The sequence below is a fragment of the Glycine max genome, chromosome 18, assembly GCF_000004515.6.
Source record: "Glycine max cultivar Williams 82 chromosome 18, Glycine_max_v4.0, whole genome shotgun sequence".
Classification (NCBI taxonomy): Eukaryota; Viridiplantae; Streptophyta; class Magnoliopsida; order Fabales; family Fabaceae; genus Glycine; species Glycine max.
This window is the reverse complement of record NC_038254.2, coordinates 24,382,583-24,409,821: the sequence shown is the minus strand read 5'-3', so window position 1 is coordinate 24,409,821 and position 27,239 is coordinate 24,382,583. Positions and strand designations below refer to the sequence as shown.

Genomic DNA, 27,239 nt, shown 5'->3' with positions numbered 1-27,239 from the left:
ACTGGACTGATTCATTTGCTTCCAAAGTTTCATGGCCTTGCAGGTGAAGACCCGCACAAACATTTGAAAGAATTTCACATTGTCTGCTCCACCATGAAACCCCCAGATGTCCAAGAGGATCACATATTTCTGAAGGCTTTTCCTCATTCATTAGAGGGAGTGGCAAAGGACTGGCTGTATTACCTTGCTCCAAGGTCCATCACGAGCTGGGATGACCTTAAGAGAGTATTCTTAGAAAAAATTTTCCCTGCTTCCAGGACCACAACCATCAGGAAGGATATCTCAGGTATTAGACAACTCAGTGGAGAGAGCCTGTATGAGTACTGGGAGAGATTTAAGAAACTATGTGCCAGTTGCCCCCACCATCAGATTTCAGAACAGCTTCTTCTCCAATATTTTTACGAAGGACTCAGTAATATGGAGAGAAGTATGATAGATGCTGCCAGTGGTGGAGCCCTTGGAGACATGACTCCTGCTGAAGCCAGAAATTTAATTGAGAAGATGGCCTCCAACTCCCAGCAGTTTAGTGCCAGAAATGATGCCATAGTCATTAGAGGAGTGCATGAGGTAGCTACAAACCCATCTGCATCATCTGAAACTAAGAAGCTTGAAGGCAAACTGGATGCGTTGGTCAACTTGGTAACCCAGCTGGCCTTGAATCAGAAATTTGTACCTGTCGCAAGGGTTTGTGGTTTGTGCTCCTCTGCTGACCACCATACAGACCTTTGCCCTTCCATGCAGCAACCTGGAGCAATTGAGCAGCCTGAAGCTTATGCTGCAAATATTTACAATAGACCTCCTCAACCTCAGCAGCAAAATCAACCACAGCAAAACAATTATGACCTTTCCAGCAATAGATATAACCCTGGATGGAGGAATCACCCTAACCTCAGATGGTCCAGCCCTCAGCAACAACAACAGCAGCCTGCTCCTTCCTTCCAAAATGCTGTTGGCCCAAGCAGACCATACATTCCTCCACCAATCCAACAACAACAACAACCCCAGAAACAGCCAACAGTTGAGGCCCCTCCACAACCTTCCCTCGAAGAACTTGTGAGGCAAATGACTATGCAGAACATGCAGTTTCAGCAAGAGACCAGAGCCTCTATTCAGAGCTTAACCAATCAGATGGGACAATTAGCTACCCAATTGAATCAACAACAGTCCCAGAATTCTGACAAGCTGCCTTCTCAAGCTGTCCAAAATCCCAAAAATGTCAGTGCCATTTCATTGAGGTCAGGAAAGCAGTGTCAAGGACCTCAACCCGTAGCACCTTCCTCATCTGCAAATGAACCTGCCAAACTTCACTCTATTCCAGAAAAAGGTGATGACAAAAATTTACCTAACAATTTCAGTGCAGGTGAATCTTCTTCCACAGGTAATTCTGATTTGCAGAAGCAGCACATTCCCCCTCTTCCATTCCCTCCAAGAGCAGTTTTCAACAAAAAAATGGAAGAGGCAGAGAAAGAGATCTTGGAAACGTTTAGAAAAGTAGAGGTAAACATACCTCTGTTGGATGCAATAAAGCAAATTCCAAGATATGCCAAATTCTTGAAGGAGCTGTGCACTAATAAGCGGAAGCTTAAAGGAAGTGAACGAATTAGCATGGGCAGAAATGTCTCCGCATTGATTGGTAAATCTGTTCCTCAAATTCCTGAAAAATGCAAAGATCCAGGTACATTCAGCATACCTTGTATCATAGGGAATAGTAAGTTTGACAATGCCATGCTAGATTTAGGAGCTTCTGTTAGTGTTATGCCTCTGTCTATTTTTAATTCTCTATCTCTAGGCCCCTTGCAGTCAACTGATGTGGTAATTCATTTAGCTAATAGAAGTGTTGCCTACCCTGTTGGTTTCATAGAAGATGTCTTAGTTAGAGTTGGTGAACTGATTTTCCCTACTGATTTTTATATTTTGAATATGGAAGATGGATTTTCTCAAGGATCAATTCCCATCATTCTAGGCAGACCCTTTATGAAAACTACTAGAACTAAGATAGATGTTTATGCAGGCACACTGTCTATGGAATTTGGTGACATAACTGTTCATTTTAATATTCTGGATGCTATGAAATACCCATCTGAAGATCTTTCTGTATTTCGTGCTTAAATAATTGACCATGTTGTTGATGAATACATGACTGATCTTTATTCTAATCTGCATGCCTCTCACTCTTCATGCATTGAGTTTGAAATTGTACTTGATCATATGTCTGAATTTGATGCTGAGAGTGAATCTGAGAGTGATATTTATTGCATGCCTGGTGGTGGTGTTTTACCTCTTGAGATTGATTTTATAGAGTCAGATAGGACTAACCATGTTTCAGGAAGTACACATCCCTCTGACTTTCTTTATGAGGTAAAGGATGAGAAACCATCTCCTTCTACCACTGTCCAGCCGACCACACCAGAATTGAAGCCTCTGCCATCAAATTTAAAATACGCTTACTTGGATGATAGCAAGAGTTTTCCAGTGATTATATCTGCCTCCCTTGCTGATGAGCAAGAGGAGAAGTTGCTGTCAGTTCTCAAGAAGCATAAGAAGGCTATAGGCTGGACCCTGGCGGACATTCCTGGTATTAGCCCATCCACATGTATGCATCGAATAAATTTAGAGGATGGAACTAAACCAGTAAGACAGCCACAGAGAAGACTCAACCCGGTGATTCTTGATGTAGTGAAGAAGGAGATAACCAAGCTTTTGCAAGCTGGAATCATTTATCCTATCTCCGACAGCCAATGGGTGAGTCCCGTCCAGGTAGTCCCGAAAAAGACTGGCCTCACAGTGATAAAAAATGAGAAGGAGGAGCTGATTCCTACTCGGGTGCAGAACAGTTGGAGAGTCTGCATTGACTATAGGAGGCTGAACCAGGTTACCAAAAAGGACCATTTTCCCCTGCCATTCATTGACCAGATGCTTGAACGCCTGGCAGGTAAATCCAACTACTGTTTCCTTGATGGTTTTTCTGGTTATATGCAAATTACTATTGCTCCTGAGGATCAGGAAAAGACCACATTCACCTGCCCCTTCGGCACTTTTGCTTATAGGAGAATGCCTTTCGGCCTGTGCAATGCCCCTGGTACTTTCCAGCGGTGCATGATTAGTATTTTCAGTGATTTTTTAGAAAATTGCATAGAGGTGTTTATGGATGATTTCACTATATATGGATCCTCTTTTGATGGTTGTTTGAATAGTTTGGAAAAAGTTTTGAATAGATGCATTGAAACTAACCTTGTTCTAAATTTTGAAAAATGTCATTTTATGGTTAAGCAAGGTATAGTTTTAGGCCACATTATTTCCAATAAGGGTATTGAAGTAGATCCTGCAAAAATTTCTGTTATTTCACAATTGCCTTACCCCTCTTGTGTGCGAGAGGTGCGATCTTTTCTTGGTCATGCAGGATTCTACAGGCACTTTATAACGGATTTTAGCAAAGTAGCCCTTCCACTGTCCAACTTGTTGCAAAAGGAGGTGGAGTTTGACTTTAATGACAGATGCAAAGAGGCTTTTGATTGCCTCAAAAGAGCGTTGACTACCACCCCCATCATCTAGGCACCCGATTGGACAGCCCCTTTTGAGCTTATGTGTGATGCATCAAATTATGCATTGGGGGCTGTCCTTGCTCAGAAAATTGATAAATTGCCCAGGGTGATATATTATGCTTCTAGGACTTTAGATGCTGCCCAAGCAAATTATACTACTACTGAGAAAGAGCTTCTAGCCATAGTTTTTGCTCTTGAAAAATTTCGATCTTATTTGCTTGGTACTCGCATTATTGTTTATACTGACCATGCAACTCTAAAGTACTTGTTGAAGAAGGCTGATTCTAAGCCTAGGTTGATCCGATGGATGCTCTGGCTCCAAGAGTTTGACTTGGAGATCCGTGATAGGAGCGGAGCACAAAATCTAGTTGCTGATCATTTGAGTCGGATCGAACGTGTCTCTGATGCAGATTCACCTATTCGGGATGATTTCCCGGATGATCATTTGTATATATTGTATAGTATTTCTGACTCTCTTTCTACTCCCTGGTTTGCTAACATTGTCAATTATTTAGTTGCCTCTATTTTTCCTCCCTTAGCATCTAAGGCCCAAAAAGATAAGATTAAAAGTGATGCTAAGCATTTTATTTGGGATCACCCCTACTTGTGGAAATTGTGCAGTGATCAGGTCATTAGACGGTGCATTCCAGATCATGAGACTGACTCAGTCCTGCAGTTCTGTCATTCTTCCGCACCGGGAGGTCATCTGGGTGTTCAAAGGACAGCTCGCAAAGTGCTTGATTGTGGTTTTTATTGGCCCACCATCTTTAAAGATGCGTGGAAGATCTGCAGCACTTGTGAGCAGTGTCAGAGAGCAGGAAATACACTTACATGGCGACAACAAATGCCTCAGCAACCTATGCTATTCTGTGAGGTGTTTGATGTCTGGGGTATAGATTTCATGGGTCCTTTTCCTGTCTCTTTTGGTTATGTTTATATTCTCCTTGCAGTTGATTATGTTTCAAAATGGGTGGAAGCCAAGCCCACTAGAACTAATGATGCTAAAGTTGTCGCAGACTTTGTCAAGTCTAATCTGTTTTGCAGGTTTGGAGTACCTAAAGCAATTGTTAGTGATCAAGGAACCCATTTTTGCAACAGGACAATGCATGCCCTGCTTAAAAAGTACGGGGTGGTACACAGGGTATCCACACCATACCACCCCCAGACTAATGGACAGACAGAAATTTCTAACAGGGAAATCAAGAGAATTCTAGAGAAGATTGTGCAGCCAAGCAGGAAAGATTGGAGTACCAGGCTTGATGATGCTCTCTGGGCACATCGGACTGCCTACAAAGCACCCATAGGAATGTCTCCTTATCAGGTTGTCTTTGGAAAGGCATGTCATCTTCCAGTGGAAATTGAGCACAAAGCATACTGGGCAGTGAAGACTTGCAACTTCTCTATGGATCAAGCTGGCGAGGAAAGGAAGTTGCAACTGAGTGAGTTAGATGAAATCCGCCTAGAAGCCTACGAGAATGCCAAGTTCTACAAAGAAAAGACCAAGAAGTTCCATGATAGCATGATAGTTAAAAAAGACTTCGTGGTTGGGCAAAAAGTGTTATTGTATAATTCTAGGCTTGGACTCATGAGTGGTAAGTTGAGGTCTAAGTGGATTGGTCCTTTTGTTGTTACTAATGTTTTTCCTTATGGTACAGTTGAGATCAAAAGCGACTCCACAAACAAGAGCTTCAAGGTCAACGGACATCGACTTAAGCCATTCCTCACGAACCCTTCTTTAGTGGACGTAGTGGTGGAAGAGACTTCCTTACTCCACCCTACTCTTCCTCCACCATGACTTAGGGAGTTTTTCTTTTCCTATCTCCTTCTTTGCTTTTATTACACTTGTCCGATTCTCTTTGATGATTTAATTGTTTTTAATCTTTTAATTGTGCTACATTGAGGACAATGTGTTGTTTAAGTATGGGGGGGGGGGAGTGTTCTTTGGTTTTGCTAGTTTTGTTGGTTTTGTTAATTTGTTAGTTGTGTTAATTTGTTAATGTTGTTAGTTTCGTCGGATTTTCAGTTTAATATTTTGGGTCAATTTCATGTGCACGTACGACTTTGCATGTTTTTCTTTGAATTATAGGATATGTTCAAGAAATGGGTAATTGTTTTGAAAATAAAAGTTCTTGACATTTTGTGACTTGAAATCCTTGATTCTTCTCTACATGTCATGATAGTTTTGAAAGCTCAATTTGAAAGTGATGATTTTACCTTTGTGAGAATTTGAGCCATCCATCATTATAATCATTTGGTGTGTTTTGCCCCATTGATTGCTTGCACAATAGCCTTGGCTTGATTCTTGTTGATGCGTCCTAATTCACATGCATATTTGGAAATGATTAAGGCAATTTTGTTCTTATAAGCTTCTAGCCAAATGGACTTACCTTGAATTAATTCCTTTGATAGCCCTTTTGAGCCTTGTTTCCCTTTCCTTGTTTTGAAGCTCACTACAAGCCTTAAGTGAAAAACCATGATATTACCATATCCTTAAGGAATTTTGGAGCTTTGGAATTGTTTTGGGAATAAGTGTGGGGGGTTTTTTGTTTCATTGGACAACTTGTTTTGTTGGCTATGCTTCATGATGTATTTTGGGCCATACTTGATGTACATTGTATATTGGTTAAATGTTGGACATGCTAAATGAAATGTTGTTTCTCAAAGGCTAAAAAAAAAAATTCCAAAAAAAAAAAAAATTCCAAAAAAGAAAAAGAAAAGCAATAAAGTTGAGTGAATAAGATCTTAAATGGCACAAGAATGATGAAACTCTTGGTTCTACTCTTCATGTTTAATTTTTATCTTTACTTCTTATTTTTTTCTTAATATGCACTTATTCCCCTTTGCTCCTCTATTCCTTTGGGATTTAGCCACTTATTCCATATTTCTCCATACCTTGTCCTTGGCCCCATTACAACCTTAAAAGACCTTTTGATCCTCATGTGCTTGTGTTTATGGGTTGATTGTCAATTTTAGAATCTTGCTAAGTTTATGTGGTGTTTGCTTTCATGGGTGCTTTGAGGGTAAATAGTAGCCTAGACACTTGAGAGATAGAGTGTATATCTTGTGAGGCTTTATCACTTTTCATTCTTGAGCTGATTAACTATTTTGCCATGATTGGGTTGCTTGGATGATTTTCATGAATGTCTTGACTTTTTGGATCTCCTTATGTTAGATGTTACCCATTCCTTTCATTCCTTGATGTTCATTGAGAAATATGTGAATGTTTTTGTTTGTCTCCCTTTCATATCCTTGGATTTTGTTCTTTGTTTCATTTTGCCCAAGAGTGCAAAACGCTAAGTATGGGGGGTTTTGATGTGCCATCATTTTCTTCTATTTTCTAAACCCTTTTTGCACCATTTTAATTATTGATTGGTCTTAATTGTCAATTAATTAGGCAGTTTTATTATTTGGGCTCATTTAGCTAATTTGATGTTTTTAATTTAATTTCAGGAATTAATGAAACATTGGGCTTAATCCGGATTTTGGTTGTGGACTTGAAGAAGGCAAATAAAGCAGCGCTTACCTTAGTTAATTTCTAATTAGGAAATTTCGCAATTTTATTTTATGTTGTTCAGTGTTTATTTCGTTTTGGGCCAGAGCATTGTAATAGGGCCTAGTGACTTTGAGTGACTCTTTTTAAATAGCTTCCTTGGGATTCGTGTAGGGCATTCTATTCTGCTATGCTATTTTCATTATTCAGAGCTTTGGTTTTAGGTTTTCACGTTTTTCTGTTCCCTTGTTACAGTTTTCGTTCTTAATGCAAATTTCCGTTTTCTGCTTCTAAGTACGAGTTAATTCTTGCTTCTTCTTCTACTTTCATTTACGTTTCTGTTCATTTACGTTCTTGTTCATTTACGTTTCTGCTTCATGTTTCATTTGCGTTTTCTGTTTAAATCCATGGAAGGCTAGATTTTCTGGTGTTGTTTCCTTTTGAGGACGAAGCCCAACTCTCTTTGAGGTTTCGTTTGTAATGTGGTTTCCTGGCAGTTTTCCCTTCACCAGTTATCCCAATTTCGTGAATATTAATCAGTGCACGCTTCGTGTTCATTAATTGCCTCTGAGCCTAACTTGCGTTCATGCTTAATGGACGAAGGGCTAACTGGTGTATGTGGTGCCTAATCACGTATTGAAAACCCTAAGTTGATTTTCGCTTAGTAAATTGAAATAGGGTTGGATTAAGTGGTTGACTGTTAGGGACGAATTCTCCATAACCCAGGATAAGAGAGTGGCTTCTGAATCAGAGGAAACAACCCGTTTTTAATATTAGTAGTTTCGTATTCCATTTTATTTGTTCTGCTCTTTAATTACCAAACAACCAAACCCCCCCCCCCCCATCGTTACTGTTACTGCAAGTATATTATGAACATTTGGCTTGTCATTGCTCGTTGGGAAACGACCTAGGATCACTTCCTAGTTACTGCATTTTCATGTTTATTTGATTCGGGTACGGCTATCAGAGCACCCCCAGAAAAAGCTCTTTTCACCACGAAAGGTCCTTCATAATTTGGGGCCCACTTGCCTCGATTATCTTTAACAGCGTGGGACATCTTCTTCAGCACAAGGTCTCCCTCGTTGAACTTGCACGGGCGTACCTTCTTGTCGAATGCGTTCTTTTTCCTTCGTTGATACAAACGCCCATGGCTCATGGCGGCCAAACGCTTACCTTCAATAAGGTTAAGTTGGTCGTAGCGTGCTTGAGCCCATTCTGACTCTTCTAGGCCCGACTCCGCCATTATCCTCTGAGAAGGAACTTCTACCTCAAATGGGAGTACTGCCTCCATCCCATAAACCAAAGAATACGGTGTTGCCCTAGTAGAAGTTCGCACCGAGGTTCTGTACCCGTGTAGGGCGAAAGGCAACATCTCATGCCAATCTTTGTATGACACTGTCATCTTCTGAACAATCTTCTTGATATTCTTATTCGCAGCCTCTACAGCCCCATTCATCTTTGGCCGATAAGGGGTAGAGTTATGATGCTGGATCTTGAAGTCTTCGCACATCTCTTGCATCATCCTATTGTTCAGATTGGTGCCATTGTCAGTAATGATCATCCTAGGGAGTCCGTATCGACAAATCAACTCCTTCTTTATGAATCTAACTACCACATTCCTTGTGACATTAGTATAGGAAGCTGCTTCGACCTATTTGGTGAAGTAATCTATCGCCACAAGAATGAATCGGTGACCATTCGATGCCTTGCGTTCGATGGCCCCAATGACATCGATTCCCTACATCAAAAACGGCCAAGGGGCGGACATAACATTCAGAGGATGTGGCGGAACATTGACATTGTCCGCGTATGCCTGACATTTATGACATTTCCTGACATGAGTGCAGCAATCGCTTTCCATGGTGAGCCAATAATAACCGGCCCTAAGGATTTTTCTGGCCATAGCATGCCCATTGGCATGTGTCCCAAAGGAACCCTCGTGGATCTCCTCGATCATGAAGTTCGCCTCTTTGGCATCTATGCATCGTAGGAGGGTCATGTCGTGGTTTCGTTTGTACAGGATGGTACCACTTACAAAGAAACCAGTAGCCAATCTCCTCAATGTCCTTTTGTCATTGTCAGAAATCCCTGGTGGATATTCCTTGTTCTCGACATACTGCTTGATGTCGAAATACCACGGTTTCCCATCCCGCTCTTCCTCTATTGCATAACAATATGCCGGCCTGCCTTGAGATTTGAATTCGATGTACGGCAGATCCCCGTGTGGGGCAAGTTGAAACATGGATGCCAGGGTGGCTAGCGCGCCAGCCATCTGATTCTCTTCCCGAGGTATGTGGTGGAAGGAAATGTCGTCAAAGTACTTGGCTAACCTCAAGATGTGAGTTTGATAGGGTATCAACTTCGAATCCCTAGTTTCCCATTCTTCTTTCAACTGGCGTATCACCAAAGCTGAGTCTCCATACACCTTGAGTAGTTTTACATCAAAATCAACGGCCGCCTGAACCCCGAGGGCGCATGCTTCGTACTCGGCCATATTGTTGGTACAATCAAAACCTAGCCTAGCCGTGTAAGGAATACACTGATCATCCGGGGATACAAGGAGTGCCCCTACTTCGTGGACCAAACCATTTGATGCCCCATCGAAGCAAACAATCCATTTGTCTAGGTCCTCATGCGTCCGCTTCTCTTCAAACAGGGCCATGATATCTTCATCTGGGAACTCGGGGTGCATCGGCCGATAATCCTGGAGGGGTTGCTGGGCCAAATAATCTGCTAAGGCACTTCCCTTTACCGCCTTTTGAGTGACGTAAACGATATCGAATTCAGACAATAGTACCTGCCACCTGGCGATTCGTCCCATGAGGGCCAGTTTTTCAAAGATGTATTTTACGGGATCCATTTTGGAAATAAGCCATGTGGTATGGCTGAGCATGTACTGCCTGAGCCGATGTGATGCCCATACCAGAGCACAACATGTCCTTTCCAGCATTGAGTAATTCATCTCACATGCGGTAAACTTCTTGCTCAGATAGTAAATGGCTTGCTCCTTTTTCCCAGAATCATCATGCTGACCCAACACGCACCCCATAGACTCGTCCAACACGATCATGTACAGGAAAAAAGGTCTTCCTGTTACAGGTGGCATGAGCACTGGGGGATTCGCGAGACTCTGTTTGATCTTCTCGAAGGCCTCTTGGCAGTCACTGTTCCATAGGACCGCTTGGTTCTTACGTAACAGCTTAAAAATGGGTTCACAGGTAGGGGTGAGCTGCGAGACATTTCAAGGATGGCCTTTACTTTCTCGGGATCTATCTCTATCCCTTTCTGACTTACGATAAATCCTAGCAGCTTCCCCGACTTCACCCCAAAAGTGCATTTGGTTGGGTTCAATTTTAATTGGTATTTCCGCAACCTTCCAAACAGCTTACGCAGATTGAGAAGGTGCTCATCCTCAGTCCGAGACTTGGCAATCATGTCATCTACGTAGACCTCTATTTCCTTATGCATCATGTCATGGAACAACGCCACCATGGCGCGTTGATAGGTTGCCCCAGCATTCTTCAATCCGAAGGCCATCACTTTATAGCAGAAAGTCCCCCAGAGAGTGACGAAAGTGGTCTTCTCTACATCTTCGGGTGCCATCTTTATTTGATTATATCCCGAGAAACCATCCATAAATGAGAAAAGGGCGAATTTGGCCGTATTATCTACCAATATGTCAATGTGTGGCAGGGGAAAATTGTCCTTAGGACTGGCTCGGTTCAAGTCCCGGTAGTCTACACACATTCGAACCTTGCCGTCCTTTTTCGGGACTGGGACAATGTTGGCCACCCACTCCGGGTACCGCGCCACAGCTAAGAAACCTGCATCGAACTGCTTCCTTACTTCTTCTTTAATTTTTAAAGACATCTCAGGTTTCATTCTTCGTAACTTTTGCTTAACCGGGGAAGACCCAGGATTCAACGGCAACTTATGCTGCTCAATGTCGGAATCCAGACCGGGCATGTCTTGATACGACCACGCAAAGACATCTTGATACTCTTCAAGAAGAGTTATCAAGCCTTGGCGGATAGGCGCGGTTATACGGGTTCCTACCTTTACCTCTTTCTTTTCCTCCGGAGTCCCCAAGTTTACCAATTCGGTTTCTTCTTGGTGAGGCTTCATTTCACGTTCTTCCTGAGCGACCAACCTCTCCAACTCTGGTGACAGGACGTCCTCTTCCTCTTCCTCGTTTATCGTTTGGCTTATATCTTGATCGAAATCGATTGTCAAACCCTCGTTGTTAGGATCCTCAAAGAATCGACCCTCATATCTATACCAAACAAGGCAAAAGAAACAAAAAAACATGCAAAATGATATGAGAAAGGGTGGTACTGCAAGAACAGATGAAACAAGATCTCTTTGTTTATTTAATAAGGTAGGTTTCACAAAACAAAAGAGAAAGGAAATCTATAGGCTCTAATTACATTGAATCAGCGGTATAGACTTCTGACTGGCTTATTACGCGTCAGTTCCCCACTTGGGAATCGGGGTGGCATGGTTGCACAAAACTTGGTGGGTCTTGAGGGAACTCTTCTTCTATTGCGGCCACCTCCTCCTCGGACACCATTCCAGCCCTAGTGAAACACTGGCAAATACGGCCGGGCCATACCCTATCCGCCCGAAATCTTGACGGCACGTTTCTCCTCCCCGGCATCCCGGGTTCGTACCCTAATCCATACTTGTATGGATTTCCCTTGATATTGACCACGTCGGCATTTCCGAGGCAGTCCTTGCCTAGACCCATTCCGGGCTCAAATCCGTTTCTGAGCATAACACGCGCCACCATTATGGCCGCTTTGGAGAGAGAAGATAGCGACGGACTTGGTTCCACAGAGGCGCAGCTCACCACCTCAAAGGATTGGAAGGCCGTTTCCAATGATTCTTCCGCCGCTTCCACGTATGGTGCGGAGGAAGGGCAGCTCACTAACATGTCCTCTTCACCCGACACTATCACTAAAAGTCCACCCACTGTGAACTTCCATTTCTGGTGAAGCGTTGAAGGGACCACTCCCAGGGCATGAATCCACGGTCTTCCTAAGAGGCAGCTATAGGCAGGATTTATATCCATTACTTGAAACACCACATTGCAAGTGTGGGGGCCTATCTGAATGGGAATGTTGATTTCCCCCATCACTTCCTGCCGAGTACCATCAAAGGCTCGCACCACCATCGAGCTCGGCTTTAAATGTGACGCACTAAAAGGAAGCTTTTCCAAAGTGGTCTTCGGCATTACATTTAAACTCGATCCATTGTCGATAAGTACCTTTGCGACAACGTGGTCCATACATCTTACCGACACATGTAGAGCCTTGTTGTGTCCTCTCCCCTCAACGGGAATCTCTTCTTCCGCAAACGCGATGTAGTTGTTGGTGGTTATATGATTAACGATTCCTTCGAAACCCTCCACTGAGATATCATGTGCTACATGCGCATCATTAAGGACCTTTATCAACAGCGCACGATGAGGCTCAGAGTTTATGAGTAGTTCAAGCAAAGAGATCCTTGCTGGAGTTTTGTTCAGTTGCTCGACTACCTTAAACTCGCTTTGTTGGATGAGGCGGAGGAACTCATGGGCCTCTTCCAAAGTCACTGTTATTCCTTGAAGACCTTCTTTCTTTTCGGCTCCTTTTGCCACGGGAGGATCTACTTCCTTCGAGGAGGTGGCTATGTCTGTGGGCTCTTGGACCATGGGCGCCTTCCCTTTAGAGGGCAATTCCGCCGGGTGAGGGGAAGCGAACACCCGACCACTGCGGGTTACGTCACTGAGGCCGGTGATGTTGGTTACCTTAGCTGATAGGGAGTCAACTTCGGTTGCAACTCTTTCGCTGGACGCGAGAGGGGTATACTTCCACGGAACAACCTTATCACTTTGATATGCAAATGGCGTTGGCTTGGGCGTCGCCCGCGGGTATATGGGTGTGGAGCCGGTCCCTTTCCTAGTAAAACATATCACTAGGGCCTTGGGGGTTAGAGGAACCTTCTTCTCTTCCGACTACATGCAAATTTGTGGTTCTTCCTTCCCTCCTATGAACACTTCAAGCTGCCCGCAATCCATGAGCCGCTGAAGCAATTCTTCCACCACGAGACAGGTTTCCATGTCATGCGACTCCCCGAGGTGAAACAAACATTCATCCCTTTCATCTCCACCTCGGGAGACCATGCACGCCGCTTGCAGTGATTGATAGATGAAGCGTCTAGAAGTAGCCACGTCTCCTATCCTCTTTGTCCGTGACGGCCCGTCCTCTTCGATGGCGTTCACGCTAGCACCTCCATGACTAGCTAGCGGGTTGATTTTAACATTTGGGCCTTCTTCCTGAAATGCTAGCCAGCCGGCACTAATCAGATGCTACACTTTATACTTGAACGGGATGCAGGAGTCAATATTGTGTCCGGGAACTCCACTATGGTACACACACTTGGCACCCGGATCATACCACTTGGGGTAGGGTGGCTGGAGAACCTTCCCGGGTATGGCCACCACCAAGTGATTCTCCAATAATGAAGGCCATAACTCGGAATATGCCATGGGAATAGGAGGGAAGTTGTCTTTCGGGTGCTGTGCATATCCATAGGTCACGCCGGGGGCTGCATTATTAACTGGCCGGAGTGCGGCTGGAGCTGTGCGTTGGGCCGGCGCTCTTTCTGCTGCGGGTGGTCCTTTCACTTGAGTCGGGAGGGAATTCCCGGCTCGGATTAAAAAATTTGGGGGATTGGGCTGGTATGAGCTTTGGATATTTTGGGGTGCTTTCATCCATGTTGGGGCGGTGGTGACCGCGTGGGCGTCTCCTTCCTTTTTCCTCGCGCCCACTACTAGGGCTCTTCTGTTGTTGTTGGGGGCCATATTGGCAGCATATTCAAACTTGCCTTTTCGTAGCCCGGATTCAATCCTTTCTCCGGCGAAGACGAGATCCGCAAAGTTGGCCGGCATGTAGCCTATCAGCTTTTCATAGTAGAACATGGGTAACGTATCTACCATAATTGTGATCATCTCTCTTTCCGTCATGGGCGGTACGACTTGGGCTGCGAGATCTCTCCATCTCTGGGCATATTCCTTAATGGACTCATGCTCTCGTTTAGTCATACCCTGAAGCTGGTTCCGATCGGGAGCCATGTCCGTATTGTACTGGTACTGCCTAATGAAGGCAGTTGCCAAGTCCTTCCATGATCGGATCTGGGAAGCTTCCAGATTGGTATACCATGCTACAGCTGCTCCGGCCAAGCTGTCTTGAAAGAAATGGACCAACAATTTTTCGTCCGCAGAATATGCCCCCATCTTCCGGCAATACATCCGGAGATGCCCCTTTGGACATGTCGTCCCTTTGTACTTATCAAAGTCTGGTACTTTGAACTTGGGAGGGATGACGATGTTGGGCACAAGACATAAATCTGCCAAATCTGAGAAAGGATAATTGCCGAGGCCCTCGACTGCCCTCAACCTCTCTTCAAGCGCCTCAATCTTTCCCCTATCTTCCGCGAAGGGAACAGATTCTTTTACGGGCGTGGGTGAGGCTGGGATATGGCGGACTATGTTCGGCTGGGGTAGTTCATGCGGGGATGGATCTTTGAGGTGGTGCAGGGGGCCAAGATGGGTATCTCCTTCCCCATCGTCTTGCCCGGGATAGTCTTCATAAGGTGGGAGTTGCCCCTCAAAGGTCGGGGCTTGGCTTAAATCTTCTGGGGTGGCACGGGGGGTGAAGTCCGGAGGCAGGCCATAAGGATAAGCTTGCGGACAGTACCTTCGACCGAACACGGCCGTGTTTCTGTCTAGGCCCGGATTCAAGGCGGGCTGCAGCACCGGCTCCGCTTCCCTAACTGTACTGGAGGCGGTTGCGGTGGCTTTATCCTCTATGGTTTTCTGGAGTTTTAACATGACCTCCGAGATGGAAGCCATTTGATCTTTTAAGGCCGATAGATCGGCCTTCATCTGTTCCTGCATGCCCTCTTCATTATCCATTTTTCTGGATCGAGTGTTATAGGGGTGCCTTGGTGTTTTCTTAGTTATGATGAAATTCCTAAAGAAATAAACAACGGTGAGTATGCCACCAAAACATGAGTATGCAAATGGATGATCGGAGCACTTGGATCCACCCCAAGATTTTTAGATAACGTAATGAGTCCAGAACTTCTCATTTTATAAAAAGAACAAAGCTTTCATCAAGTCAAGGTTATACAAAGGTGTTACAAAAGAACCTAACAATTCCTAATTATATGGGCCATCAAATCTATCATGTGTTGACAGTAATTGATTAGCCCATGAATCTCCTCGGGGGCAGTACACACTTCGGCCATGTCTTTTGCTTTGGCTAATAGACGCGGGAGGTCTTGACTTCCATTCAAGGTCAAGGCGAATCTATCCATCCACATAGTCGCTTCTTGATGCAGCGCATCAATCACCCTCCCTCTTGCTTCTTTTTCGGCATACACTTGTGCAAAATCCTCCACTAGCTTTTGTTCATGGGCCATGGACTGGTTCAATTCTTCCTTGTATTGCCCTATGATGGCTAGCATGCTTTGATCCGTGGCTTCCAAGTGTTGAGCCAAATTCCTTTTGGACCTCGCGCAAGCAACTAACTCTTCTTTTAAGATCATGCCATGCACCCGTGACCGATCTCTCTCCTCTCTTCGGAGCTTGAGCTCATTGTTACTACCCCACAATGCTCCCCGGAATTTCTCTCGGCCATATTCCTCCTTGCGGGCCCTTTTGGTTTCTTGTTCAAGGGCTTTTGCAGTGGCCGCGTTTTCCTCTTGTAACTCGGTGCACTCCTTCCGGATGTGTGTAGCAGCTGATTTGAACTTCTCCTTGGCGAGTCTCGCCTTCCCTAGCTCTAACTTTAGAGCTCGAACTTCTTCATCTTCCTCTGGAGCTTCGAAGTTCTCCTCATCGATAACTTTCAATTTGGAGAGCCAGCCTAAGCCCCGCGTGTGAATTATTAGCCATCCATGATAACCTCCAATGACGTCGTTTCGGATGCCCCTAAGCTCCTTGTCTTTCCTCAACGGACTCCTCCACGCCTTGTGGATTCTTTGTATAACCTTGATACCTTGTGTGCCTAGATCCCTCACAAAGAAAGGTGAGAGACCTTCTTTGGTTGGCGCTCCCCTCATGGGATACCCTAGCTGTCTTATGGCGAGTGCAGGATTATAATTAATACAACCCCTAGTCCCTATCAATGGAACATTAGGATAGTCCCCACATGAGAAAAGAACTCCTTCCTTGCCTTCCTTCCAACGAGGAAACCAATTGATCGTGCTGCCCCCTATCCCAGCCAAAAAGTTGGTCCCAATCGACTCTTCCTTTTTCGGCGCATGAGCGATAGCTTTGAAGCGGACACGGGTGTCTCGTGTCTTGTCGGAATAGGTGTGAAATCAACCATACACAGAGGGCGGGCAAACAACAGACAATCTGTGCACTGTTTTTCTCACACCTCCGGTCGAAGGTGTCGAACAAATCTGCCAAGATAGCCACCACTAGACTTTCCTTGCTATGGTGATATGCGAGGAAAGCATCAATGGCGGCTAAGTCTACCAAGCCGTCAACATTCGGAAAGAGGACAACCCCAAAAATTAGCAAAGCTAAAACATCCGCAAACGCCCCCCACTTCTCTTGGCTTGCCATATCCCTTGCCTTGTCTTCCAAGTATTTCCGAGGCAGGCCCACTACGCCGTTCCGAATTTGCTTCATGCGATCCAACTCTTTTGCTGAATCTTCAATCACAGCCGCGACCTTGCTCAAGGAAGGAAGAAAGCCGGAGAAAAGATACGGTTTTCTCCCCCCGAGAGGGCATCCTAATATCTCTTCAAACTCTTCAATAGTTGGTACCAATTGGAAGTCCCCAAACGTGAAACACCTCAACGGCTGGTCATAGCATTGGGCGAGGGATACGACAGCTTCCGTAAATACCTCCGCTACGGTCAAATCTAGAATCTTCCCGTAAACTTTGCGGAAGGCTTGCCTTTGGAGGGGTCCCATCAATCGTCCCAATTCCTTGAGGCTAGTGACATCTAGACCTTTAACCTTGACTTGATAAAACCTTTTGCCGTTTTGATTTGTCCCCATCATTTTACCTAAAAAAAGGGTGGATCAAGACTCCGACATAAATGATGCAATGCATATGCATGAACAAGAAAAAATGGGTATTTCATACACACGAGACCGCAGAGACCCCATTTTAATGGTACGTTTTGGGCATGACGGCGCCTCAACGTAGCATTAAAAAGGTTACGTATTACTCTAAAGAAACCAAACCTCACTAGCAAAACTATAAACTAGTGCTATTTACCAAAAATGCATGAGAACGAATGGCGCGGAGCGTGTTTGCTCTTTGCCCCTATTTGGGAACCTAGGACAATATCTAGGGGTCTCTAATAACTACTCCCCAACAATTCATAACTCACACAGCTGTTTTCTAGAGGTATCATCACTCAAGATAATAATGTTGTGGCGGTATGGAATACCAGCGACAACACATTATAAAGAGAGAAAGCTCTAGACGAGGTTTCACTATTATCAAGCAACTCGGAGACCTAGCATGATGATAGATTCACCTCCACTCCTTAAATTCCCATGAACCCGGGTGTAGGGCCCCTTTTTTTTTACTCAAACCCGTGGGTGCTTAGAATGCAGTGTAAAGAATGCGAAATAGACAACACATATTTACATTTTACACCGTTCAATAAAAGCACACCCAAAGTTTCACAATTCCACAATTCCTAAAATAGGCCTAACTCACAAAAAATCCCCAGTGGAGTCGCCAACTGTCGCAACGTGCCCTTCGCGGGCAAGCGAGGGCGAGGCTCACGGGTGCGCTTTCCAAAGGAGGAAAGATGCGCGGAGTCGCCACCAACGTTTATTTGTGGAAAACGTCGAAAAAACCGAAGGAAACCGGTCAAAAAAAAAAATCTAAGTTCGGTAGTTGTATTTACGCTTGAGGAAGGTATTAGCACCTCTTACGTTTGTCTTGAAAGACAACAGCCTATTTTTTAGAATTGTGGAATTGTGTTATCTTAACTTTTATTTCTTTTTATTTTTTGAGGTCGACAAAAGCGGGGCTTTTGCTCCTACGTACCCTCCTTTGGAGAGGAAATCAGACCTACGTAGTTCTTTCTTATGCATGGATCAAGTGATTCTCTTTACTTGAAGGGTGATCATTTTAAGGCGTTGGACCTTAAAAATGATCCTTTTTACTTAGTAAGAAACTGAAATGATAAACTTCCAAAAACCTATTTTTGTGGACGAGCTTGACTAGGCGAGTTGATTTTAGCCTTAATTTCACTTTAGTTATTAGTCAATTCAATTAAGAATGAGAAATCCCAAAGAGAAAACGTCCGATTGATCTTTCGCTTTTATTTTACTAAAAAGGCATTTTTTTTATTATTATATTATTATTTTACCTCTTTTTTTATTTCCAACGTGGTTACGGCACGACCGAACGGTCGGAAATCATTTTAACCAAAATTAACGGATGACACAATTCAAACGATCGGTGGAAATTTATTTTATTTTTAGATTAGACGAGAAACGACTTAAATAAATGGCTTAAGCACGTCAAAAGGGGGTATAAAAAGTAAACGAAAATGAGAATAAAAATACATGAAACACAATGTGGACCACCACGGGTACATATAATGAATTGAAAAGCTTGGTTTGAGGTACTTACCTGTTGAAGACTGAAGAAAACGAGGAACGAACGATGGATCTTGAAGAACGGTCGAGAATCTTCATGTAATTACTCATGGAAACGTTACGGAAGCGCCTCGGCTTGGATTTTCTTCACGGAAATAATTTTCCTCAGCAAATTCGAAAGAGAGAGAAGTGCATAAGGGGCTGAACCCTTTTCTTCTTCACTTCTTCCCCTATTTATAGCAAAATAGGGGAGAAGCTTGCCGCCCAGCTCGCCCAGGCGAGCTTAGCTCGCCCAGGCGAGCCAGGTTGCTTCCTCCAGAAGCAACAGCCTTCTGGAGCAATCTTCTGGAGGGCCCAAGTGGGCCTGGTTGCTATTTACACCCCCTTTTTTACTAAATGTACCCCCCTTTCCTATTTTTTTGTAATTCTTTTTCCGTAACGTTACGAAACTTTACGAATTTCATAACAATACTTATTTTTTCTTCCGCAAGGTTACGAACCCTTACGAATTATGTATTTTCTCTTTTTTAGCTTTCGAAGAAGTTATGGAAACTTACGGATTGCGCAAAAACACCTCTTTTCGACTTCCGCCACATTACGGAATTTCACGGATCGTGCAAGCCTGCTTCCTTTAGATTTCTGAGACGTCTCGGGACTTCATTTATTGTGCAACAAAGGACGCCAAGTATCTCAAAGCGGCTAACCAAAGATTGCATGTCATCAAGTAATAATCCCCGGACGAAATTAGGGTATGACAAGTGGGCTGAACCATAACTAAAATTCACTAATCATAATTAGTGAAATTTTGGCTCCAAAGTTTGGCTCCACAAATTCAATTTCAAGTTCAAGTGAAATTTGAATTGAAATTCAAATTTCCCTCCAATTTTGTGTGACACTTAGGCTATAAATAGAGGTCATGTGTGTGCATTTTTTTTTAACTTTGATCATTTGAATATTAACTTCAGATTTTAGAGCTCTTTTAGAGCACAAAATTTCGTGTTCTTCTCTCCCTCTCCCTTCATTCATCTCCTTCTTCCTCCAAGCTCTTATCCATGGCCTCCTATGGTGGTGAGCTTCTTCTAGACTCATCTTCTCCTTGAAGTGGCGTTTCCTCTCTCTCTTCCTTCTCCATTCCGCTGCCATTTATCTTCCAAGAAGCAAAGGAATCCATTGATGAAGAAGATCCTAGGCCTACAAGCTCCAATGGAGCTTACATCATTTCTTCGTTCGTTATTCGCTTTTGTGATATCTTCTCTCCACCATGAGTAGATCAAGGAAACCACGAGATTTGAAGACGTTAGTGTTCCTCTCATTTTTTCACTTGAATTTTTTTTTAAATAAAATATCATGCTCTGTTACACTCGCTGTGTATTGATCTGCAATTATTTGATTTCTGCTTGTTGTAAACATTTATATTATAAATGTTAAAATTATTTTTATTATTTATTCAATTCTTTGATTTTGAAAGAGGTGGCGGCAATTCCTAGAGAGAGAAAGAGCCAACAAAAAGAGATTGGGCAAGAAAGCTCTGCTAAAAAAGCATTATTATTATTATTATTATTATTATTATTATTATTATTATTATTATTATGATGATGATGATGATGTAGGCTCTGTTCTTCTATAGTTTCTTGCTTTATTTTCTAATCAGAGAATAAATAAAAAAGATTAGGGAAGAAAATAAATTGGTAATTAATTAGAAGACAAAAGGATTGAGATGACAATGATACTGATTAAACTACCTTTTGTAGTTTACAATTTTTTAGAAATGTTTTTGAATGATGTACTTTGAACAATTAGTTAATTATAAATATTAAATTTCTTCATAATTTATTTCTGAATTTAATTTTAAGCCTACATTGCAATTAAAAAAAACTTACAAAGTGACTTGAGGGTTCTAGAAACGTCGCATTTTCTGTTCTTGATATGACTCTCTTCTCATCTATCTCGCCGTCGTTCCTTTAAGATATATCTCAGCCTCCACCGTCACATTTATCTCTTCTTCTTTCGGATTCACATTTCTCTTTCTCCGCAACAACACACTCACCTTCAGGTATTTCCTTCTTCCTTTTTGCATTTCTCTGTCTCCACTGCAACACACTCACCTTCAGGTATTTCCTTCTTCTTTTTTTTTCTTTTTCGTTCACTACTTTGTTTTTGAGAAAGTTCCATTTGTTTACCAGTTTGCCTATATAGTAATTCTACATTTCTTTTAATTCATTCATCGAAAATCAATTGGTGAACCACCCGTGCGTATGCACAGGTTACCGACTAATATATTCCTAAAAAAGCAATATTAATATATCCATTCCTATCGTCCTATGGTAAGAGTCATTGTTTAGGTAGATATATAGTAATGAATACAGGCTAGGTTTCTCCTCCAACCCTGATCATAAGTGCTTTACCAATTGAAAATGGCTTGTTGACATGATGATTAGAGAGAAAGACTTATCATCTAAAGAAGATCAATTATCTAACCATGACCAATTTAAATAAATATGCATTTTATTTTTATTTTATAAGCCAAAATAATATAATAATAGTTTGTAACCAAGTTTAGGACGAGGTCCAAGATTAGTCGTTTTATTATTATTGATTATATGCATTGTTGTATAATCATTAATAACATCTTAATTTCCCTACAATTACCTTATGCTTTTATATAATTTTTTTAACCTAGCAGTACAAAGTCTGTGAATATCATATTATAAAAACGGTATGCGTTTGAATAAGGAAGGACAGGCAAACTATTTTTAAAAATATATATATAATATTGTAAAATGTAATAATTTAGTTTTATGGCAGTCACATGTTCAAGTAGGCCATTTATTGTAATTAAATGTTTGAAAGTATCAAGGATTAATTATTCACCAAAATACTAAAAAACACACTCATACAACTTAGCCTGCACTTCCTCTCAAAAACAAACAAACAAAAAAACCTACGCTTATTAAATTTTAGGCTTAGTTAGCAAATATTTTTTTTTTTGCTTGAGATTTTTTTTTTTGAAAAAAAAAGTCATATTAGTATTTGTAGTTGTGTAAAATTTATATTTCTCTGATTAATTAAATTGAAAATTGGGTTATTCACTTTATAGTTAGTTTTTTTTACTGCACTTTATAATTAGTTTTATTATTCTTTGTGGATCTGAGACTTCGTGTATTTAACAGCCAATTCCAATTTGATTATTTTGAGTTAAACTGATTCTTCTTTAAAATAAACTATTTTATTATCTATTTTATCAGTTTAATTATTATTTTGATCTCTATATTTATCCTCACTTTATTGTTTTGACCTTATACCTGGAAATTATAAGTTTTAGAGTGCATCATTAACACCGTTACTAACATAACATGGTTATGTGACTCACAATGTTATTTACAAAAAAATTATGATGTTTACTGTAATGATTCACTGTCTCGTACGTAAAAAGTTTTTTTTTTTTTTTTTACTAAAGAGAATCAACTGTTTTCCATTGATAGGGCAGCTGTCTCACCCATTTCATGGCCTTCATAGGCTTCTCCTTCTTGTGTTGCCATTGAAGCATCAGTCCAGCTTAAGATTTCAAATTGCGGTCGCGTTAAGGTTTTCACGGTTACGAGAATTACGAATTCTGCGATGCGGATTGCAGCTGTCTTACGTAAATGCTTCACAAAAATCATAATTTTGCACAAAATTATATTAAAATGCTTTGTCATTATATAATCTATGATGACATATAATTAAAAAAAAAATCATCAATATGAGATTTCCAAAGTAAAAACCTAGTAGCTACTAATATATTTAATAAATTCATATAGGTTTGAGTGTCTTAACAACATAACTAAATTAATAGTTACTCTCAGTTAAATAAAGTTCATATATAAATGATTTATTTGAAGTGCTTAACAAAAAATTACTTAATAAATATAAGAAAATTTATACGAATTCATTATTTCTTCCACTGAATTTGTAGACAATTTGCATGATCATAGCCTTTCCATTTTGACCATCATCTTGTTCCTTAAAAAAATAATGTCAAACCTCAAGTCTTTATCATAATAAATAACTAATGTATAATTTATGAAAAAATTACCTCATTAGTCACCACATGGTAATTACCTTCAACTGATGCAACAATACCAGAATCACCAAAGGATTGTGATACTCTAGATGAGGAAGAATCATCCAATACACCATTTTCATGCCTTTTCCCTCAACCTCTCCTTCTATTACCACCAATTAAATCACAAAAATATCTTCATCTATTCTATCTTGTGTCATATGATGCATAAGATTTTGATCACACCTTAAAGATGGTTATGCTTGGAAAGAATCAAATGACCCTTCAACTCTTCCCTAACTTTGTGATATATTATCACCACCATCACCACTACAACTATTATTATTATTGTTGGGTGGACTTAAACCACCATCGCCCCCTCCATCACTAGGTGTTTGACTTAAATCTGAATCATTTCCACCAATTGCTTCTTCATTATCATCATCAAATTCCATAGGGAGCAAATCAAAGTTATGGGCTCCCTCCGTCAATGGCCTCTCTCTTTCCTCAAGCCATGGTGATAACGTATCTTCTTCTTGAAATATATAATTAAGATTGATAGGATTAAAACTATCTTGAATTTCCTCTTGACTTATTCTCATAGTTTGTCTCATATTCAACTTCATGTTGCAAAATTCTCTGAAAATTACAACTCATATTGACAAGGGAAACTCTGTATTGTGTCATTTGTGCATGCATGAATTTAACTTCAGTAGTTATATATTTTTAATCATAGAATTTTGTACTATGTATGTGTGTGTGTGTGATTTATTTAGTAAAGATTAATAGAGAAATAGAAATAGTTTGAGCTAGATTTCTATCTGTGTAAGAATTGCACTGTGTATTGAGTCGTAGTGTAATTTGTCTCTGTGTGAGTTGACTTTGTGCAAGGTCCACTCTGAGTACACATATCCCAAGGAAGGTTAGCACACTAATCTAAGAAGTTAGCACACTAACTTGAATGTTAGGATAAGATTTATCAATTTTAGCAAAAATAGTTTTTACCATTTTTGGCAAAACTCTACTTTATCCTTTTATTGTTAGTTTTGGAAAAGTGCAAGAAGCCATATAAGGCATGGTTGTGCTCATGGAGAGTACCTAAGGGCTGTCCAAGCTGTCAATTAGTTATATTAATGGTCATTCAAAGTGCTTAAATGATGTAGCTCCATGCAGAGCTTGTAGGCCTTGGATCTTCTTCATCAATGGAGTCTTTTGCTTCTTAAAGATCAATGGCAGTGGAATGGAGAAGGAGGAAAGGTGATTGGAGATGTCACTTCAAGGAGAAGATGAGCCAAGAACAAGCTCACCACCATAGGAAGTCAAGGATAAGAGCTTGAAGGTAGGAGAAGATGAATAGAGGGAGAGGGAGAGAGGGGAACGAAATTGGAGGGAGAGAAAAGGGAGAATAAGGTCTGAACTTTGAAGTTTGATTTCTCATGGATAAGAGCTTGAGAGTAGTACGTAGGCCTGAGCCTCGTCTCTCTTTCTTGTTTGTTTGTTTGTTTGTACACGTCTGTTGATGCACTTGGCACGAGGGCCATGCACGCGATGCAACAACAATAGTCAAGAGAATTGGATAGAGATTAAGGAACCATTGGTTCTATTTTCTTCTTTGAGAAGGTGAGATTACGTTGAGGAAGTGAATGATGGACAGAGATACACTAGGGTATAGTGGTTTGAGGAACCTAGGGGAATTAGCGAGTGGTAACTATCCGACATTTGGTGCACTCATTTAGTGTGGGTAACTCATAGGCCTCACTTTGTTGACGGGCTCTAAGACTATGCTTTTTGAGTTGGGAGATAAGGGGTCGATGTACAATATATTCATATGTAGCGATTGCTCCCGACTGTTATCCACATGATTTTGTAAGACCATCAGGACCTGGGAGGATTGTTGGCAAAGATTGAGCCCTATAGTGAAATAAGTGTGATAGTTACACGCTTAGGATACGAGAATGTTGTTTGTTTAGAAACCACACACAGTGGTTAGGTAGATTGTATGTTTTAATTTTGTTTTACTATTGCCTATTGTTTGTGGTGTTCGAGGAAAGGAGGACTCACCCCTATAACCAATAACTTTTAGGTATTGACGATGCCAAGTATACCAAGGCGTTTGTGGGCTTAGTGTAGCTCGCAAAAAGAGAGTGTATGGCCCTGCACCATAACACAAACTACACATTACACCTGCCATACTCGAATCCACGTAGTGCCAACTAATAGACCGAATACAACGTGCATTGAGTACACCCAGTGGAGCTTACAGAGGATCAAGGTGACATTTTGAACATGTCGTCCAAGGAGATGGAGGAGTATCGAGAACTACTGAGGCAATTGGAACCAACGTCTAAGGAGGAGAGTGACGATTCTCCTAAGGACACATCTTAGTTAGTTTTGTACTTCTAGTGTAATTAGTAGTCTACTCTGGTCCTAGTTTCTTTACTATTTTGATGTATTTTGAGAGATAGTTTCTCCACAGACAAGTATTTTGTTGTAGCAGGGATGAAAAACGTATTTTGTTTATTATCACACTATTATGGGTTTTATCCATATATTTCTTTGTGACACTACAAGTTTTATTTTATTTATGTATGGAAATTCAATTACTCTACATTTGCATTTATTTTAATTTGATGCAACTATTTAGCATTTTCCGACTATCACGTTTTGTTTTAAAACAAAATTATAGTAAGATGTTTTTATTATTTATAAGTAGCGGTAAAAAAAAGTGACATGTATTTCTAAAATAAATTAAATTAAAGTATTTTCAAACAATATATTCATTTTAAAATTTGAGGTGTTACACATACCATCATTTAGCTAATTACATAAATAATAAGTTGTTAATATAAAAGTACTGAACATAAATACAAGTTAAAAATGTTGCTAAACTTCAATTAGAAAAAACTATAAGATCTTACTAGGATTCATTTGAGACCATGCTCTTTGAGCTTGTATTGTTCCAAATGACTTCATCTTATCTTGAAAAACCATCAGCTACAAGAACCAATATACCAAATAAGTCTTCAATAAATATTTTTTTCCTAATATTACTTACTTGATTGATTGCTCTTATTTGCTTATCAATGTCCCGTTCAAATTTGCTTATTACATTTCTAGTTCCATTCATGGTTTACTTGGCTACATCGTTTCCATGCACAACTTCAAATTGAAATTGGGGATTGAGATAATAACCTTGAAAGAAAAAGAATAATTAGCTTTTCAAAATAAAACATAAGTATTTTTAGTAAAAATAATTAAAAAAATGATATTAATATGCACCTGCTGCATGCAAATCAAAATGCATGAATAACTATCTTTTGTCAATGATATCATTCTAATGGGTGTGGTAACGACAATTCTTTTCAATGGCTTGTTTAGCTCTATCAATTGCTTCATAGACAAAGCCCATTGTTGGTTTTTCATCACCATCCACCAATTTCAAAACCTTTGTTGGGCTGTGACTAAAATCCATATGGAAGTTTATTTTGTTATTTTTTTCTGTTTTGTCCTCTGCTTATATAAGGCAAGGATGCCCTGTATTTTGGATAGGCTTCCACTTGTATATTGCATCAGTAATAAAAGCTTTTTGTTTTCCCCCCCGTGGATGTAGCCTTACTCAAGGGTGAACCACGTAAAATTTGTGTGTGTTCTTTCTCTCTTTTTCTCCCTTTCATTTTGCTGGAACATTGGTGTATGACATTTCTATTCTGCTGCATCTCCTGCTGTTGTTCTTGTTTGTTCTTCATCACTTCCATAACAAATTGGTATCAAGAGCTCAAGTTGCGACCAAGGGAATTCAAGATTCTCGTATGAATACAAAGATCAAGCTGTGGGAGTCTTGTTTTTGGTTCTTTCGCTGCTTTACTATGATCAAGAACACTCAAGAAATCATGTCAAACACAATCAGGATTGAGAAATTCAATGGAAAGAACAACTTCAATCTGTGGCGCCTCAAGATGCGTGCTTTGTTGAAGGAACAATGTGTTTGGGCTCTTGTTGCTTCTGCATCTGTGAAGAAAGAAGTGGCTTCTGAATAAAAAGAAAAGGCCTTTGTTTCAAAGACTGAAGAACTTGCAGACCAAGAAGAAAAGGCTCACTCACTAATCTTGCTTTCCTTGTCAGATGAAGTTTTATATGAAGTTGCAAATGAAGAAACTACAAGTGGCTTATGGCTCAAGTTGGAAAAGCTGTATATGACTAAGTCAATCTACAACAAGCTCTTCTTGAAGAGGTGTCTATTTGGTTTACACATGAAAGAAGGTACATCTCTTAAGGATCATCTTAATGAATTAAATTCTATTTTGATGGAATTAAGAGATATAGATGTTAAGATAGAGGATGAAGATGTTGCCATGATTCTGTTAGTCTCTCTACCACTATCATATGAGAGCTTTGTCAATTCTCTTAGTGTTGGTAAGGAATGTGTCACCATGGAGGAGGTGAAATCCAGCTTATACTCAAGGGAACTTCGATCTAAAGCACCTGGAAATTCTGAAGAATCAAATGGATCTGGTCTTGTGGTCTCTAAATCTAACAAGA

The 27,239-nt window shown here is 41.0% G+C and overlaps 1 protein-coding gene and 1 non-coding gene across 2 annotated transcripts; one reads left to right on the top strand and one right to left on the bottom strand.

Annotated features, from left to right (window-relative positions):
• LOC113000180 (uncharacterized) lies at window positions 1-26,737 on the top strand (the record flags this gene model as incomplete). The annotated part of the gene is made up of 3 exons (XM_026126856.1): window positions 1-891; window positions 1,111-2,094; window positions 26,576-26,737. Coding segments are annotated over 3 exons (2,037 nt in total), but the record flags the coding sequence as incomplete, so codon positions are not given.
• Window positions 265-371, bottom strand: LOC113000312 (small nucleolar RNA R71). The gene has a single exon (XR_003265602.1). It is a non-coding gene; the product is annotated as a small nucleolar RNA R71 (small nucleolar RNA).
• Window positions 26,738-27,239: the final 502 nt, after the last annotated feature.